General features: G+C 33.2%; 1 protein-coding gene across 11 annotated transcripts in view; it reads right to left on the reverse strand.

The window, feature by feature from the left end:
* Positions 1-1,084: 1,084 nt before the first annotated feature.
* LOC6632743 (mediator of DNA damage checkpoint protein 1) overlaps positions 1,085-19,615 on the reverse strand; it is a 36,376-nt gene continuing 17,845 nt past the window's right edge. For 2 of the 11 annotated variants that reach the window (XM_032433618.2, XM_070207213.1), the window contains exons 3-16: positions 18,578-18,686; positions 18,316-18,446; positions 16,915-17,028; positions 14,285-14,573; positions 11,341-11,401; positions 10,801-11,053; positions 10,622-10,740; positions 10,376-10,563; positions 9,865-10,041; positions 8,599-8,736; positions 6,319-6,948; positions 4,277-4,495; positions 4,098-4,211; positions 1,085-3,533 (exon numbers count right to left, since the gene is read on the reverse strand). In XM_032433618.2, the coding sequence (XP_032289509.2) occupies positions 3,262-3,533; positions 4,098-4,211; positions 4,277-4,495; positions 6,319-6,948; positions 8,599-8,736; positions 9,865-10,041; positions 10,376-10,563; positions 10,622-10,740; positions 10,801-11,053; positions 11,341-11,401; positions 14,285-14,573; positions 16,915-17,028; positions 18,316-18,446; positions 18,578-18,686 (2,814 nt within the window). In that variant the 3' untranslated portion in view covers positions 1,085-3,261. Of the gene's footprint in view, positions 4,212-4,276; positions 4,496-6,318; positions 6,949-8,598; positions 8,737-9,864; positions 10,042-10,375; positions 10,564-10,621; positions 10,741-10,800; positions 11,054-11,340; positions 11,402-14,284; positions 14,574-16,914; positions 17,029-18,315; positions 18,447-18,577; positions 18,687-19,615 lie in introns of all 11 variants that reach the window. The other 9 variants (XM_070207214.1, XM_070207215.1, XM_070207221.1 and 6 more) reach the window with 9 other exon arrangements.

The raw sequence follows: 19,615 nt of genomic DNA on the forward strand, positions 1-19,615 counted from the left end.
AAAAAACCTATTTAATTAAAAGTTTTTGAAAACGCATAATAGTGAAAACAATTTTAATGCAATGGAAATAAAATATTTATTAAATATTGAAACAAATGTCGAACAAAATCCATTAGATAACGATTAAACATTAAAATAAAATCCCAACTAACTTTAGAACGAGATTAACAAATAACGGAATACCTGAATATTTTTTCCTTACCTGTCGTTGGTAGTAAACTGTTTTAAAATCGATTGCAGAAAACTCCACAAAGCCCCATCAAAAATATTAAGAATGTTAACTAACGCAATTCAAACTTTTACCCCCCCTATATAATATGCAAATTATAATAGACAGAAGTTTTCTTTATGAAAATTGTAATAATATCAACATTTATAATAATAGCAAAAATAATAAAAACTAAACACAAAACAAAACTAATTGTGTTTTTGTTTCTCAGAATGCCAGCATAAGTGGATGGCATTAAGAACTGTTTGGAAATTAAACGACGGACAATTGTTTAAAACGTTTATATGCGCTTTTCATTTATTTGACCATACAATTGTCGTTAATGTTTTTTAACAATCACTTGACTTTTATTTATATTTTTTGCTGTTGTTGAGTTGGTACATACATTCTTATGTCCTTTTATAAGTTCTTTTTTAAATCTTTGCAAGGCTATTTGGTGTGCCTTAGTTTTTATTTTTTTGTTATGTATGACGGGCAAAATTATTGAGTACCTTTTAAATTGGTGTTTCTTTAGATTTGTTATTGCAATTTATGCGTGTTTTTTTTTTACTTTTTATTTTTAAAATGCGTTTGCACACTGGCGTGAATGTTAATTTTAAAAATGTATATTACGATTTCGAAACAAATAGTTTGAAATTGTTTTTTGAAATTTTATGCAACGCATATGCTTGAACCTCAGTATATAGCATACCAATCAGATCGTACTGTGGTATATATTTATATATTTTTTATTTGTATACATTTTCTGTTGTAAACAAGCTAGAATATTTGTCAAGTTTGTTCTTAAGTAGATTCATATTAAAGTTGCCTAAAATTTGTTAAGTACGTTAGTTAAAACTAAATGAGTTTCAATTATTTATTATTTCTTTTTTGTTTTTTTTTGTCATTCTGTTACATCAAATTGTAATTGGAAAGAGAGTTTTGAGAGTGTGTGTGTGAATAAGTGTCCGGGTTTTTTATTTTATCAAGGCTATATTTAGTTAAGCTTTTGCTTATAATCGTTTCTAACTAATGCAGTATGGTTTTACTTTTGGTTTTTTTTTTTTTCAAATCTTATAGATTGCGCTTCATAAACAAACATTTGTTGAGTTTTAATGTTGAGGATACTGGATAACATGGTTTTTTTTTAAACTGGGTTCTGTTTTTAACTTTAAGACTTAGTTTTCAAATCAACAGCTTCAACTAACAGACAAGCATTTCAATGAAAAACATATAAAAATACATACTTTAACTGTGTTAATAAATACCACTGAAGCTTTGTTTTTGTTTTAGTGTTTGTTTAGTTTGTTTTACATGTATATATTTTTATATTTATGTGTCTTGTTGTAGTTTGTTTTTTATTTTAATAATAGAAATGTATATGCAAGCAACAATTAAGCTCAATACTGAAGTTAATCACTAGCTAATCAGTAGTGAAATTTTAACTTCAGTTCTTTTTATTAACACTACATTTTAAGCTTGAAGTTTTTTTTTGTGAAATTATATATTTGAATTCAACTTAATAATTTAACTTAAATTTTGCTTGTTACTACTGCAAATTTATAATAAATATTTAGCATTTGAGTATGTTTTTGTTTTGTACTCAGAAAAAAATCAATACGCTGTTCATGCTTGCAATTTTTGCAAATATAACTTCTCAGTTTAGACAAATGTTTGTATTTTCTTTGGGAAGCATTTTAGTTAATTTGCTAACACTTAATTCGCATCATTGTTTCTTTTTTTTTTAGTTGTATTAGATAATGCCATATTTATATTTTAAATGTGTGTCGCAAAAGTAATTTCACTGTTCCTTTAATAAGTGAACGTCTTGCAAAATCTTAAACGCATTTCAATTCTCGTATAACATTTCGCTTCTTATTTGTTGTAGTACAGTACATTTGTGTGTGTTGAGTGTGTTGTATCGAAGTGTGTGTGTGTGTGTTATAACCATCATAGCCAAAGAATTTACTTAAAATATCATAAATATCTTTTAATTTTCTTTAAATTGTAGTTTATGTGCAAAATCTATTTTCAAGTTCGTGTTCTATTTTCCGGATCAGCTTAGTTCACCCTATGCATTACCCATTTTACTCAGCATAAGAAATTTGCCATTCGATTTTCCTGGTTTTTTTTCGCGCTTAATGAAAGTTACAAAACTTTTAGGTTTTTACCTTAAATACTTTTTTCTTAATCTTGTTCACTTTTTTTTGTTGGACGGGTCTCTGCGGTGATGTTGTCCTTGCGTTATATTATTATTAAAAGATTTCTTTTTATGTTGGAATACTTTGAAGTATTTTATTTTATATCTCCATTTTTTGTTTTCTGCATTGTTGAACAGCTTGTGTTTGGGTGTTTGCAAAATTCTTGTTTTTTTTTTTTTGGGGATTATAGGCAGTGAAAGTAAGTGTTTTACATTTTAAAGAATAATTTATGTGCAACGCTGAAAATCATATATCACGCAGAATACGACTGATTTCCCTGAATAATATATCATCTAAGTTAAATTCAGTTGAAATCCTAGTATACTCCTATTGGATACTTTAACGTGGGTGTTGAAATTGAATTTTATATAATTTACTAAGATTTACTCAAATTATTTTATTTGGTAGCATTCGAGTTGTCTTCCATATAAGCTTAGCCGAAATAGGACAAGGACAAATAGGAAAGAGGACAGTGCTGCAAAACTATTGATGGAAATCTCGATAGATCTATAAACTTTCCTTGTAACTAGTCATTAGTCAAGGTTTTAATAAAAAATAAGAAGTTAAATAAGGTATACATTATAAGTAAAACTAATATCGAATTAGTTTTTAGAAGTTTCGAAAGAGGAGTACCACACTAAACGTATATAAATGGATCGATGCTATCGACTTTAAAAGCTATCGAGCTGTGGCACTATCGATAATTTCGCAGCACTGAATTTGCGATAATAGTTATGTGACATGTATGCTTGGGGCGACATTTAGGTCAAATTTTGAACGCTGTTTGATCAATTGAATTTTGCTCATGTCAAATACATTTTGCACTTCATACACTTTTGACTACATTTTTATTTAGACGCTCTCCTCCTTGGTGGCGCTGCTGCTGCTGCCGCCCCAGAAGCGATCGAAACGGTCACGCGCCTTCTCCAGCACATCGGCGGCGGTGGAACGTGCCGTTGACGCAGTCGCTGTCGATGAAGATGATGAAATAGCCGGTTCCGGCTTGATGCTGGCATCGCAACGGACCGCGCCGCCCGGCTGGGTGGGCGTCAGCGTTTTGCCATAGACAGCGGCCACGGCGGCGGCGGCGGCACTGGTTGTTGGACTGCCGCTGGTCTTCCAAGCTGTGTGTGTTTGTGGTACGTTCAGTGGATGGCAGTGGAGGGGGAAATAGTTGTGGAAATAGTGTTTTGTTATGTTACGCAAAGGAACTACGTATTGATACGCTATGTGAATATACGCATTTTGGCTTAACGATTTTTTTTTGTTAGATATTTTTTTTAATTGCGAAATTTGGCTTAATACTGAGAGAAAGAGGAAAGTTGTTTGCATTATATTTACGCTTAGTTTTTGAGATTGGCATTGGCTGGTGTTGCGAGTGGTATTTTGACGATTGCTTAACGATGATTTGATTTTTTTTGTTGGATTTTTGGATGATGGTTGTGAGTAGCGATACATACATATACATATACAGATACATATATTTAAATACGAGTTAATATATAAATATTTGTAAAAGCGATTTGTTTTTTTTTTTTTTGCTTTTCTTGTGTGTGGTTTTTATTTTTATTCTTTTTTTTTTTGTATTAGTTTTTGGTTTCTTGGTTTACTTATGTCGACTTCATATTTGGTTTTTTTGGTTGGATTTTATGGAAGTGGCGTTTATTGAAGCGTGCTTAAAGGCTTACCGTCCATTTTAGCCTGTTCGGTTAGTTGTGGCGGTGCCGATTGTGGTGGCGGTGGTGGCTTTTCCACCGGCGTTGACGCTTTTATCTCGCTCTGAGGTCGGCTGTAGTTCTCGCCTGAGAAATTTGAAAATTATATATATCAAACTGCATTTTTTTTAATATTTCAAAAGTACTTTTACCCTCTTTGACATTTTGTGTTACAGTAAATGTCTTGCCAGTGTCCAAGGGCACCGTCCAGTTGACTGGATCGGGAGAGCGCATTATAATCTGCTCCGGAGATTTAACCCTTGTGGGCTCTGGCGGCGATTTAACCAATGGCTCGTCGGGCACCTCAGGCACTGGCTGAGGACTGCAGCTGGAAATTGAAATTGCAGTCTCACGGCCATCTTCGGCTTCGTCTGTTGGCGTTGAAAATATTTATAGAATATTTTAAAAAAATATGCTTATGATTTACTAGATCTATACATATTATGTATTTTATCATAGGCGCTTTAACTGTTTGTTTTTATTTTGGGCTTCTGCAGCTGATGAGATTTTTTGTTGGTATTTTTTTTTTTTTTTAGTTTTTCTTTAAGCAAACTTTGTGGTCGAGTTTATATAGTAGGTTAGTAGTTGTAACTTAAAATAGATATATTTATTTTAAATTTATTTGTTTTTAAAACATAAAAGAAAAACTTAATTTTAACTTAATTGAACTTAGTAAAATTAAGCACATATTAAGCATTAAGCTTAAAAGGCAACCAAATTTGTTAGTAAGAATTGAATTGAAATTATAAATACTTTTGCTTTTCATATATTATTTACTTTATACAAAGCGCACAAGAGAGCAGAGGAAGAGCATGCCACATTCAAGACACATTGAACACAGAAAAGCGGCAAAATGTACAAATTAATGCATAAAAGCTACTTGGCGCACGCATTAAAATTAGGAGCAAAATAGTTTTGAGTTTAATACAAAATTCGTTTTATTGTGTGTTCAGTTTCGGGTTGGCTTAATGTGAATGTGTAACAAGCAACGTAGATAGCTCCATCGATAGGTCCGACTATCGATTATTGTGTATAAGTACCCCTGCCTGGTATTCGAGCACGTAAGTTTTATGTTTTCATATATTTATGACTAGCCCTAGCGATCCCACACAGCATTTGTTGATTGACTGAATTCGTCCTTTTTAAATATTTAACTTTAAGTAGGCAAAAGTCTAATGATGTAATCTTAAATATTAACACTATAAATTCGTTTGCATATAAAAACTATTCTATAAACGTCAATAAAATATGCGAATACCCTACTCTTTATCCGGGATTAGAGGATGGAAGGTCCTTAGGCTTATTTAATAAAATATTTATTTTACTATGTATGATTTTCGCAATTTTTTCTAAGACTATATACTTATAAATATAGCCCCTTTTGTATCTGTAAAGTGTTTTGTTGTAAATTGTGAAGAAAAATAACGAAACATTTATTATCTAGATGCTAGACAGGCTCACTACTTGAGACACAAAACACAGAGTAGTACGAAAGAAAAATTCGAACAGTTTTGTCTTAAAAAAAAGAGAAGAATTAAAATACTACAAATGATAAGAGGCATAGATGAAAACGATATTTGGGCTGACTTAGACACACGGCTGCAAAGACAACAAGTACAAACATTGATTACAACAACAACTAACATTAAATAACACGTTACGTTTGTTGGTTAAACAGCTTTGACCACAAATACAAGAATTTTGAATTTTGATTATCTTGAACAACCCTGTGGAATAACGATACACATTACCAAAATACCATAACTATGCCAATCTTAAGAAAAATGCCAAAATACTATTTTTACCAATACGCACACACACATGATTCCACATGGCTGATAGAACATAGAACATTTTAGAAAAAAAATTATATAGTAGGTGCCGCCCAATTTCAATATGCCAATTCGTAAATAATAATTGCTAATTTCATTACTGAACACTAGTTTGTGTACAACACAGTTTTTGACAAGGTGTAAGATGCGCAATTATTTGTAATTAATTTATGATTTTGTTTTTGTTTTTGTTTACAAAAGTTGCAACACAAACATTTCGCGCATCAGATGTCATTTTACAGCATTTCCATTTTAGATAAGTTTTTGTTTTATAAGGGTATATCAAATTGTATTTTATTGCAGATATATTTTTGTTTTTTTTTTTTTGCTTTTTTCAAGTTGTTCGGACAAACTCTACTCACTTTCAGCCAATTTTCTATCCTGACCTGGTACCGTTAGGCGTTTGATGTTGATGGTGACAGGTCGGGCGGGTGCCGTTGTTGTTGCTGTTGTTGCTGTTGGAACCGATGTTGTTGTTGCCGCTGTCGCTGTCGTGTCAGTTGCAGCAGCAACGTGTACTGGTTGGTGCCACTGTTGCTGCTGTTGTTCCTGCTGCTGCTGCTGTTCTTGTTGTTGTAACTGTTGTTGTTTCTGTTTGTTTTGTTGATGCTTCGCACTATTTGCACTACTACCGCTACCAGCACCAACTTGACTAATGCAACTAATATTCGATCTATCTTTGTCTTTCTTACGCAATTGCTGCTGTTGCTGTTGATGCTGCTGTTGCTGTTGTTGTTGTCGTTGCTGCTGTAGTTGTTGTTTTGCAGATGTTGCTGTTGGCTTGTTGCTGCTGCTTTTATTGTAGCTCTTGCATTGTGATATATGTGATTGATAAGCATGATTAGCATTGGATGTTGCTGCTGTACGGGCGGCTGTTGCTGCTGTTGTTGCTGCTGCTGCGGTTGATGCTGTTGGCGCTGCGGCTACTTTACCGTTAGGCGGTGGTAGGGAACTACTTTTAATGCGGGATTGGAATGTTGTGGACAGGGTGGCTATAAAAACGTAAGCAGTTTTTGTTTGTTTCGTTTTGCATTTGTTTTTGTTTTCAAGGTTTTCGTTTTTACGTCGGGTTTTTGGATTTTTGTTGTCATATTTTTGGTTTGTTTTCAGACCAAAACAAAAGGCACATGAAAAAACAAATTTGAATATAAATTTTTGTTTTAAATGTATATTTTAATTTTCTTTTTATTAACGGCGAATCAAAAATGCAAAAAAAGTAAAGGCAAAAATTATTAAAGCACGAAAAAAATAAACAAATAAATAATTGTAAAACGCGTCGTTTTATCTCTTTTGTTAGTTTATGTTGTTAACAAAGTGGGTTAGTCTACTTGAAAAATTACTGGCATTCAGCATATTCATGTTAGTTAACAAAACATACAGTTAGAACAATTTTCGTAACTAAATATACCTTAGTTATTAATGGAAACACATGTGCCCCAAAATTGAAAAATTATTCTTTTTTAATCGTATGAATTGCTTATAAAAATATTTATTTAAAATAAATAAAATTGCTCGTTCCTTATCGATTTTTGTTGAACGTTTGCTGAATTACAAAAATATATACAACCATCTCTTAACTCCTCCAAAATAGACATCCTCTAGTTTTTGTTGGAATGTAAGACACTATAATACCCTTGCAGTGGAATGCGATTTCTATAACATATGGAGGCGGACTTATGAAGTATCATGAAAATTTTTAAAATGGACATACTATAATTTACTTTAAGTAAATTTTCTTAGATTTCAAACTTCCCTTTTTACGGCAGAGTTTTAAATAAAACCAAGATTTGAATGTTTTTATATATTCGCAAAGGTATTGACATGCCAAAGATCAGTTTTCCTTTAAATATTAAAATTAACATATTATACACATACAAGAAAGCCAACAACAACTTATTATTAGCACACACACACACTTAAAACATAACTTAAAAACAATGTTTTTATATTTAAAAGCAAAAAGGTTTGAATCACAACACGCACATCTTAATGTATGTTAGACGTTGTTAAACACTGACTTTTGTTAGTATTACTTACAATTCGGTATTATTATGTAGTATTATAAGACGTAAGTATGTATTAATTTATATTATTTAGTTGTTGTTAGTATTTTGGTCACTCAACATGCTAAACTATTCGAAAGACCAATCAAACGCTTCATTACAGAACAGAAAACAAAATTTGAAGTGAAAACAAAAATATTGAAAATATAAAACACGAATTATAGACTGCAAGACCAGAGACTATACTAACAGAGATTATTGAACGTCCCTTAGACGCATACATTTTTGAGTTATTTTTTAGCTATTTATTTTGTTATGTATTTAGACACTTAACTATGTAAATTTCCAGTTGAAATATGTTTTGAAATGAACGTACAAACTTGCGATGTGTGATTAAATACTAAAACTATAGATTAAAGGTCAAATCAACTGCAAATGAAACTAATTGAACAAATCTAAACAAATCTAATTTTAACTAATGATATTTATATGCAAACTAGGAATTAATTTAAGTAAATTAAAACGAAAATAATATAAAACACAAGGAAATGAACGAACACACGATGAAGACGTGTGTGCGTATTTTTTTTTTTTTTTTGTATATTTGTGGGTGGTTTTGCGCAACGTTTGGCTACTTACATGGGCGTGGCTTACGTTCAGTTCCGGCCGATGTTGTTGGTACCTTTTTACGGCTCGTCGGGGCTTGACTCGCCGAGCGTATCTGACGCTTGGGTGACTCATTCTCGGCGACGCCAGGACCCACAGATTGTGAGCGTGCTGAACCACGCAAAATGAAGATGAAGAGATGTCGGTTTTGGTTTCGATACGTCATTTAGGTTTGAGTTTTTTTTTTAAGTTTCGATTTGTTTGATGATAAAAGTATGAGTTGTTCTTTTTAAATTTCGCATTGAAATTGTTTTCTTAAGTAATGATTGTGAATTAAATATGGCTACTAGTGTGTGGAGAGTTCTGTACAGGGCACTACAAAATATGTTTAATAATAACTCTAACAACCTCTAGCTATACTTCTTTAACACATATTACGCAGCAACAGACATTCAGCGTATTATTCCAAGATTTGATTTGATTTAAATTCACACTGAAATTGCATTTTATGAGATTTTCAACTAATATATACATGATGAATACCTAAAAATATGCTTAAATTTATTTATTCTCACTCTCTGATCTGTAGTTTGTTTTTCGGTTTTTATTCAACGCCATCATTTATTTTAATGTAAGCTAAAGCTTTGCAGTTTATTTAGCAATCTTTCATTTAATTTAATTAATTTAATGCCCTGTAGAAAACGCGACTAATTCTCAATTCCGTTTTCTTATGTGTAACAGTTTGTGTAAAAAAAATTACCTTAGTAACAAAAACAGCCTCCATACTTAGACCTCTTATAGATAAGTTATATTTACATATGTACAGATTGCCTGCACAAAAAACATTTTTTTTCCAAATAAACACGCTAAAAACCAACTCTTTCAAAACTCAAAATCTGAATTAAAAGCAAGCTACATAAAAAAATATATTGTGCACAAATTTCATAATCAAAATGTTTATTAAGTGCACTTGAGAATAGATTAAAAATTTATTGTAAAACATTCAACGGAAAGCCCGTTGAGTTAAAGGCAAAACAAGTACTTTAAGCAGTTAAGCAAACTATTAGGTAAACAAATAAATCAAATAAATCAAACACTGTTTAACTGGGCGTATACTTATTTGTTGGGCGTGTACAATTGTAACCTGCATTATTAGTAAGTACTTGAAAGTGCTTTGTGTAACTATGTATTAGTTGTTGCTTAGAAATATATGTTTCTATTAAAATGTTACGTGTAGACCTTTTGCTACAGTCATAATTGAAGATAAAACACTTAAAGCTTTAATTGGCAACTACTCACTTTTAAGGACCTTCTTGGGGCTGCCCTTTTGGGGGCTGCCCTTTTGCGGCGAGCCATGACGCGAGAGGGCCGTCTTCTTGGGACTGCCACGTTGAGACTCGGACTCACGTTTGGTCATAGCTGGCATCAGTTTCTCCCGCGTGGGTGAAGGCAGTAAAGCGCCCTCCTCAACGTCTGCTAAACAAATAGAAATAAAATTATGGAACTGCAGCTAAAAGCTAGAGTTGGGCGAATGTTGGTTGAGAACGAGTCGCGAGACTCGTGTACTCATGCAATTTTGATAGAAATTTATTCGGTAATTAGTACTGATGGCTACTCATGTAATTTGTAGTGCCACTTTTAACTAAACTATTGAACAATGAATATTTATTAAATACTACTCATTTAGTCTTTTATACACACAACGTCTAAAAACTTATACAAAAACAAGCTTTACAACCAAACATATTCTAGACAAGAACATCGTGTAGAGACACACGCCCATCTCTAGTTGACTTTAATCTGAGCTTACCCGGACCAGTAGTGCGCTCCAAGTGATGGCGTATATTGCTAAAACGTGCTGGCAGTGCTGATATCTCATCCTTATTATCAATCAAATAGGCTTGGCCAGGAACTCGTGGCTTTTGTGGCTGTGGCGTTTTTTGCAACGGCGTTGATTTTTTATTATTCTCCTGCTCTTTCTCCTCCTTGGTAATAGGTCTGCATAAAACTTAAGCTTGTTAAAAAATGTTACTAATCGAATTACATTTTTTTTTACCTGTGCAAAGTGGATGCTAGGGACAGTGCTGATAGCGAGCTGCGCTTGGAAACCTGATCCCAAAGATCCCTTTGTTTCTTATACAATTCCGGATCGATTTCCACGCCCCAGCCGCGACTCTGTATAGTGATCAATCGTTGGCGTTAATTGATCATAAGAGCCTTATATTTTGTACTCACCTTATATTCGCCGGCCTTCTTGCGCAGCTCGACCATCTCCTTGAACCACAAATCCAAATTCGGTTTCGAATGCGGCGGTGCGCTGCCGTTCGAGACCACCAGCTGACCTTGATTATAATGATCCTTGGCAGCTGCTGTTCCATCAGCAAAACCAAAGTCCTCCCTTTTCGTAATATTGCGATTGATACGCTCGTGATCGATTGCTTGCGAAAACGGACGTGTGATAATTTTGCGCTCAACAAAATTCACTTGTCTGTATGAAAAACACATTTACAATCAGTACATATGATAACAGAGAGAAAAAGCGTATAAAATTCAGATGAATGTTAGTGGCAAGTGCAACACTTTTTGCAGGTGGGTTATTTCTTGCTTGAATGGATGGGTGGGTCTATGATGGCTGGCCTTGCTGTGGTTAGATGATAGTTATTAGTGGCCACGCTGATATGGTTGAAGCTCATGAGCATATGAGAGATTGACATTGAGAATTGACTTAAAAAAAGAACTTAAATAAAAACATATGCTATTTAATTGTTATCATACTTCTCGTGTGTTTTTCTATCATCCGTATCGCTAACCAACGGCTCCAGCTCATGCAGTTTGGCTGAAAGCACACAGATAAAAGATTTAAACAACTCTGTACCATCTAAAAGGAACTCAATTGTTTTTTGTTGCTTTCATCAATTACATAGAGATAAGAAAAATAAATATACGAGTAATAAAGTATTAATTTGCTTCAAGTGTCAACTAAAAACCAAAGGCTTATTTATTTTAAGGATAACAAAATGAATAAATTTGCAAAAGTGTCTCGCTAGAAAAACTTTCAACTGAGGATTGGGTGAGTCTTTGTACAGCAAATCAAATGAGCCGAAAATAGGCGCTTGGTTCATGGTGGTTGGTTGTGAGTGTTTTAGTAGTGGTTAGTTGTGGATCTGGCTACTCTAGCGCACAATTCTGAATTCTCAATAAATTAGAACCCAAAAAAAAATATCAACATTTTCCAATCTTTCGCTAAGCATTTAGTCAATTAAATAAATAAATAAAAAAAATATATATATATTTTAATACAATTTTCTTGCAATTTTTTAAAGCGTGTTGGATGTTTTCGGCTTTTGTGGGGTTATTTGGGGTCACTTTTTGGAATATAGAACGAAATTCGAACCAATTTGTTTTTTAAATATTCATACAAAAATATAAACATTTCGAGTTCAATGCAGCACAGTGTTAATATATATTATATTTAAATCTTATTTATTTATTTTTTTTTATTTGAATTTGTTTTCGTTCGTTTTTTTTTGTTCAAAGCACTACGGCCAATTGATTTTCAGGCTGCACTAAAAATAAGTTTCTCAAGCTCAAGGTATAATGGCAAGACTTAAAAGCTTTGCAATGGAAGCCACTTGTTCATATTGCACTTGCAGTTCAAATTATATATATATGAAAATATTAGCTTTATAGATTATTTTTATGAATATACAGTTTGATTTTGGCTTACGTTTTTGGATTGTCTTACCTACGCACTTGGCTTTTACTGTAAATTTGAGTTATTGATTAAATGTGTCGGGTTTTTTGTATTTGTTGTTTGTTATTTGATGGAATTTAAATTTGAATGTATATGAAATGAACATAAATATATCAAAAATATTTTAATTTATCTCAATATATTTTTATTTCTATTCTATTTTTTTTCGATAAGTTGGTAATTAATAATTTATTCCATTCTCTTGTTTTTAATTTGTATACTTCTTTCCAATTATTTAAATAAGATCAACATATTTTTAAAATTTCAAAATTCTCAGCTCGGCATGAACAATTTTAGATTCCTTTACTTATGTAACGTTAAAAGAATTAAAACTTATAAATATAATAAAAGACTCAATTCAGTTGGTACAACTTAAATTTTTAGATGGTATCTAACTTGCTTTTCCAAGAATGAAAACTAAAAAAAACTCCAATAGTGTACCTAATTACTTAAATAAGTGATTTCCTCTTACTTTAATTTGCCTAAAGCTAGCAGACATTTGTTATGATTTGATATGTACGATAAATGTGGATGAATGATGAATAATGCATGATACTAATTCCATTTTGTCGTTTCTCGCATGCAAGAACGTAACTAAAGGGAACGGAACTCCTATGCTTTATACCAAAATAATAAAAAAAAAAATAATAAAAAATATATATAATAAAAAAAAAACAGCATTACACAACCTGCGACCGCATGCTCCGACTATACTTAGGTATTTAATCATTTGCGTAAAATTACATTGATACGTGATAATATGGTGACAGGATTACGCTCTGTCCAGGACATGTGAGCCTTGTCTTTCATTTTGTATTTATAGTGCGCTAAAGCAATTTAGGATTCTTTTCATTAAATTAAAGTATCGATCAATGAAATTTTACGGCTTACCATCAACAGCAATGAATATGTCAGGTAATTTTTTTTTACCATGTAGTTTTTGTGGTTGTTTTTATTTTTATCCTATTTAGAACTAATAAAAATGAATTTAGTTCAACACTTACGTCAGCTTTTTTGGCTATAAAGATATTCTTGTGTATGTGTGTGGGAGTGTGAATGTTTTTTTTTCTTTTGGAAAGGAATTTAGCAAAATTTCGTTCTATATAAAATAGATATTAAGACTTCCAGAGAGAGAGAGAGAAAGAGTAGAGATTGCTAACTGCTTGAAAACATATAATTAGTATCGATAAAAGCATTAAATAAAAATATGCCTTTAAAAATATTTTAACCAAAAAACATTGTGTACCTATATATATATTTATTTTTTTTCTGTTGACTAAAATTAATAAAATATTTGTACTTAAAAAAGTTTATATCAAGGGTGACTTAAGCTTATATATGTAATATACAACTAGTGAAATTTTTGGATGAAAAGCAAAATTGTACGACGACGAGTACATAAAAAACTTGAAAATCGGTTTATTTTAATTTATATTCAAAATTTCGCAAATATATAGCATTTATTTTATTTGGCAGTGTTGTGAGGATAAATTTTTGAACTAAATGTAATTTACCAACACTAGTCAACGCATCAAAATATTAGGCATGAAATTATAGGTTTTTTTGTTAATATTTTTTTCTTTAAATTGAGATCAATGCAGCTGCCACTGCAGGGACTTTTCTTTTATTATTCTTTAAAATAAAGAAATTAAAATTTGTTGAATTCTTCAGAAATTGCGCGTCCAACAATTTACTTTTAAGTAAAGGTTAGTTTAAAAAATCGAGTATGATATATATTTTTTTTTTGTTTTTTTGCTTTTTCAAGATTAGTACGGAGTAAAGAAACTCAATGGTTTGAAATCAAATGTTAATTATTTGTTTTAGTACGCTCGTTTGGTTTTTTTTTGGATGTTTAGTATTACATACATATACGAGATATTGAAAGAAACTATGCGCTAATAGGATATATATGTATTTTGTAGTATAAGTATGTAAATGCTTAGCGACGACATATTGCTGTCGCACCTTCTTTCTGATTTGTTGTACGTTTTTTATGCACCGTTGGCAAGCCGGCACCTATCGTTTGATATTGATGTGTGTGACTGTGCGTCGGCTGGCCCGGCTGTTGACCCGTTCGGATCGCCCCCAATGATATTGACTTTCTTGGGTAATCGCCGGCCGCGGCTCTCGCCGTCGTCGTTACGTTTGAATCGTTGCCCTTAATGCGTCGGTCATTGGGCCAAACGAATTGCAGGCGATACTCAGTGCTCAATTTTGTGATGGTCTTTTTCAATAAGCCATTTGACTCACCCGCCTGCGAAAGAGAAGAGCAGAATCACAAGAGACGAGAAGACCAGAAAAAAAAATAAATGAGAGAGAGTCAAAAAGATAAGAACAAAGATAGAAAGAGAGAGCAATAGCATTGGCGCATTGACAGTTTTTTTTTTTTTTGTTAAATTACAATTCAATAAATTATTAGCAATAGTATTTAATTAGTTTTTAGGTTAGTATGCGTAAATTATGATTGATTGGGGGACGATCAGAGCACAGTTAACATAGAGAAAAATACAATAGAAGAAATCGTGTTAGTTATGGAGATCGATGGAGAGAGAAAGAGAGAGTGAGAAAGAGAGAGACACAGACAGAGAGGGGGAGAGAGAGAGAAGGAAGAGAAAAAAATACACATAATGCAAGTATAATTTGTAAATTTGTATATTTAACATTAATCGATTCTAAATAGTCAATGTTTATACCTAAGTTAAAAAAAATGTTGAAATGTTTATTATTAAAATAACAAAACGTATTTGAAAATAAACAAATTTTTAAGTTACAAGCTTAATCTCATAACTTTATCATCATTTTAGTCCCAGTTTGAACTGCAGATTGAAAGGACATTCAAATCGACCAACGAATAATTTGCGAATGTCATAAAAATACAAATTTTATATGTAAGGCCGAAAATATTGAAGTTTCGAATGGAAACCAAGATAAAAAAAAATCCGAAGAATAAGCGAGCGAATGTTGAAAAAGTTATGAGAGTTGTACGTCTATAATCTAGATCTAAAGTTCAATTCAATAAAATCTTATATTCAATCATGAAAATATGTAAAAGAAATCCTACAAATTACACACACAACTGATAGATACTCAAATAAAATGCAAGCAGGTATCAAGGATATACTTATAAAAGTAGATATATTGCGGGAAGGCGAATCGATAAACAACGGTAAAGGCAACTTATGAAAATGTTGAAGAGTTTTGCAGATTAAAAATTTACATTCAGGTCGAGTGTATGTCTGTGACTAACTGACGCTCTGACAGTCAACTCAATGCCACTTTTAAACACACACACATACAGTTACTACATAAATTTCCCATAGCTGCAATGGCGAGACAGAAACAAGTTACAAATGTAACGACATGTGCCACATGCATGCGCACGCACACACTCGAAAGCATACAAAAGAGCTTGCCTATAATAGAGGGCCTGTGGAGGCGCAGCAGGAAGTAGGGAGAGCTGATAGACAGCGACAGTGAAAAAAAAAAATCCTAATAGAAATTGTTGCGCGTCGCTGGGTCCTCGTTTCCAATGTTTGGTCCATTGGTCCGATGAGTCGCACCCTATCTCAGATCGGTATTGGCGACAGTTCCTTTCTTATATATTTTTTTTTCTATTGCGCGGCGCCATGAGATAGCATAAAATCATGCTGGTTAGCAATTTTGTAGTCTGACAACATTGAGAACGTGTCGCAATTGAGATAGGGCGTTGCCATTGCAGCTACTCGCACTTAGACATATTTATTGTTGTTAGCCAAATACATATGTACATTAAAGTACAGCACATGCAAAAGTGTGGTACAGCACAGTATGTAAATACAGATAGTTTCTGAATGTAATTTATACTCGGCGTCATATTATACTAGAGTGTAAATCAAAAAGTCATAAAATATGAAAGCTTAAGATATTTTTGTGTTTCCCAGTGACGAAAGCTGCAGACTACTTTTGTGATACTTTCTGAAGAGTCAAGTAATTGACGCTTTATTTAAAAAAAATATAATTGTGAGCTATTTGAGTATGGGAACTATTAGAAGTTAAAACTTTAAGGCAAGCTTTAAAAAGACATTTGCTCGTTAAACTTTCAGCTTATTAAGCTCAAAAGTTTAATGCTTTCAACAGCTTTCAAGGTAAGTATAATGCACAGAAAACGTAAAAGCTCATTGAGAGCTGTATATTGATGTAAAACTCCCAAGTTAATTATGTCATGAGCTTTTAAGCCTTTAGGTTTATCCTATTCAGATTATTTAACATCGCATGAAGCTTACAAGTTCTCGATCAGCTGGTAAATAAAAGCTTTCAAGTGCTTTCAAAGCTCTTGCTGTAAAGTCTTAAAAGGGCTCAAAATTTCACGAAAACATGTCATATGAGGGCTTCAAGTGTCATTATCAACTTTTGTCACTGGGGCTAAGCATTTATTTTCAACGACACATGCATTAAACAAGTCCGAAATATGTTTGGTAGCATAACTGCAGACGTTCATGAGAACATTGGGTTATATATGGATATACGAATATATGGTATACAATATTGATTGATCATCCTTTGATGCTTAAGACATTAGGTAAGTGACATAAGGTAACTAACTGACAATTGTGTACCTGTTTACTAGTAGTTCCATCGATCTCCGTTGCAATGGGATAAGGGCGTCCTTTGGGCACAACGGGTGGTCCTTCCGATTTGCTGCGGCGCGAAGGTGTGCCGCGCTCCTCCGACTACAAATAGAAAGACATACGCACACAAATGTTTGTGTGTGTGTGTTTCAGTTAATTAGCACCTCATTAATATTACGCATACGACATGCTGACGCACATGATCAGGTAGCACAACAGCAGCAAAGCCTCGTACCCATGTAAAACTCAATTAATTATTTATTGTCAGGGTGTATAATAAAGCACACACGTACATACAAATACAAACATAAGGCAGTGTCCTTGTGTGCAACATGTGCGCATTTTTAATTAGCATTGACAGAGAAAAGCCGTCCACGCGACCAACCGCACAGCCGCCCCGCCACATTTGGTTTTTTGTGTGTGGCATTAGAAACCGCTCACTATGGCTTTTGGTCACATACATGTGCTCACGTATTTCTGCATAAACGAATTAACCCCAATATCAAACTAAGCAAAAAGTCAGGCAGCCAACATGTAGTTTTTTTTTAAATAGACTCTTCATCAAATGCGCATTATGTATTAACGCAAAAAAGAGAAAAACAACTTGCGTCAAACTTTTATTTCTCTATTTTTTGCACGTAGGCCCCACTTAATGTTTCAACAGCGCATGAATTTTTGCGGTGGCGGCTTTTCAATTTTCTGACTATCCACAAATGTGCACATAACCACTTTGAATTTATTTTATTTTTTCCTTTTTTTCCTACAGCTTATATATGGACATTAAATATGCGAATAGAACGTGTATGCATTAAAAACCACACACATATGTTATATTACCAAACAGCTGAACATTTAACAAGTCCATTTAAATAATAATCATTTTCTATTAGGGCTAAAGATATTTTTAAAATTTGTATATTTTCATTGATTTCCATTTGCTCTTTAGCATTACCTCAGACTTTTCAAAGCAACTTGTTTATTAACCATATTATAATTCATTAACAATAGTATATATCCTTCTGCTTAAATTTAAATTTAGATTGTCTATGGTACTATAATTTCTTTTAAATCTGTAGGAAATCGATTTTTTATTTAAAGATGCTCATCTAATGCAAACCTATTGCATCATATTTGCCCAGCACAGCCTACACACATTTTACTCCGACAACTAAATGTAAAAATGATTTTTTTTTCGCGTTAAATTTCCCAAAAGCAACAAATATTGCATTAACATCGGTCGTAAGGCACTCGTTAAAGTCAGAAATTCTTGTCCTCGTTTTTCACAAGGTCAAAACAATGGTGAAGGTAGACTTTCTTATATATATATCTATATATATATATATATATATATATATATAAATATATGTATGTTATTTATAAAATACTCACCCTTGCCGCACGGTGTGCACTGGCATCTCGACGTGCATCTGTATATTCGGATCCTATAATAAACTCGTGCGATTTATATGCTAATTCAGGGCATTTTTTTCGACGTGGCAATGGCGGCTCATTTGTTGGACCTGTGGGACAGACAAACCATGACAAATAGTTTGTAGAGATAATATATTCAAATCGATAAATCGCCATGACAATGCCAGATAAGTGGACAATACAGTTGGGCAAAAAGGATAAGGGCTTGCTGAATACGTACCAACAAATTGACTTGGATTTGGCGCTGGCGCCCGACGCACAACCTCTGGCCGCGAATTGCCCGTAAATTCATGCCAACGATAAGTGCTCCTATACTCCGAATGGAGCTGCTAGAAAATAAGAAGATAGGAGACAAGCAATAAGTATGAGGCACAAGTTAGTCATTAGTTACAGTCAGTGCTATGAATTGATAAATTAATTGAGGTATTAAATGGAACAAAAATCATATATCATATTGAAGGCAATACTCAACCGCTGCATTGATTTACAGATTTGTCGAAAATTGAAAAACTTTTTGATTTTAACTTTATATACTCGTACTCGAAAAGAAATCCTATCCAAGCAGCATATAAAGACGTGCTAAAGGACTCGACTTTCCCTTAAATTGCCCTCATAAATATACGCTGCCAGAGTATTTAATAACTTTCATCAACGGACAAACGATGCATGCAAAATTGAACCGCAACTAAATAGCCGCTAATGCACAACTTTCAACATTATTCATGTTAGCTTTAAAAATATCATGACCATTAAAGTGATTTATGCAAAATAAAACAATTAGCCAAAACGCAACGCCCACAAACAATTAAGCCAAACAGAAAATGGCAAAAAAAGAGGACACATTCAGCCAAACATTTTAATCAAATGGGAATATTTTGAGACCAGGGTCAGAGTAGGGCCAGGCGAAAAGCTGTAGATATATATCTATTTTTCAAAGCTGGCGCTATTGGCTAGTTTGGCTGGCAATTCGGGCGCATGGCCAAAATGTGGTTGTCGCATTTGCAATGCAGCAATGGTAATCGTTCGACATGTCCTTCTTTAGCTGCTGCTGCAAACATTTGATAATTCCAGCCCGAAGAGGAAGAAAGTGGAGAAAAAGAAACAGCTACTAAAAAATCCATAGCTATGGCCAATTCGTACAGTCAAGTCTATAGCTTTATGGCTATGACGAAAACTGAAATGCGTCCGTAATTTTCGTATCGATTGAAGCGCAGCTACTGCAACAAGGACTAAGGACATTTTCGATTATATTCCGCTG

This window comes from Drosophila virilis, chromosome 2 (assembly GCF_030788295.1).
Source record: "Drosophila virilis strain 15010-1051.87 chromosome 2, Dvir_AGI_RSII-ME, whole genome shotgun sequence".
In the NCBI taxonomy this organism is placed as follows: domain Eukaryota; kingdom Metazoa; phylum Arthropoda; class Insecta; order Diptera; family Drosophilidae; genus Drosophila; species Drosophila virilis.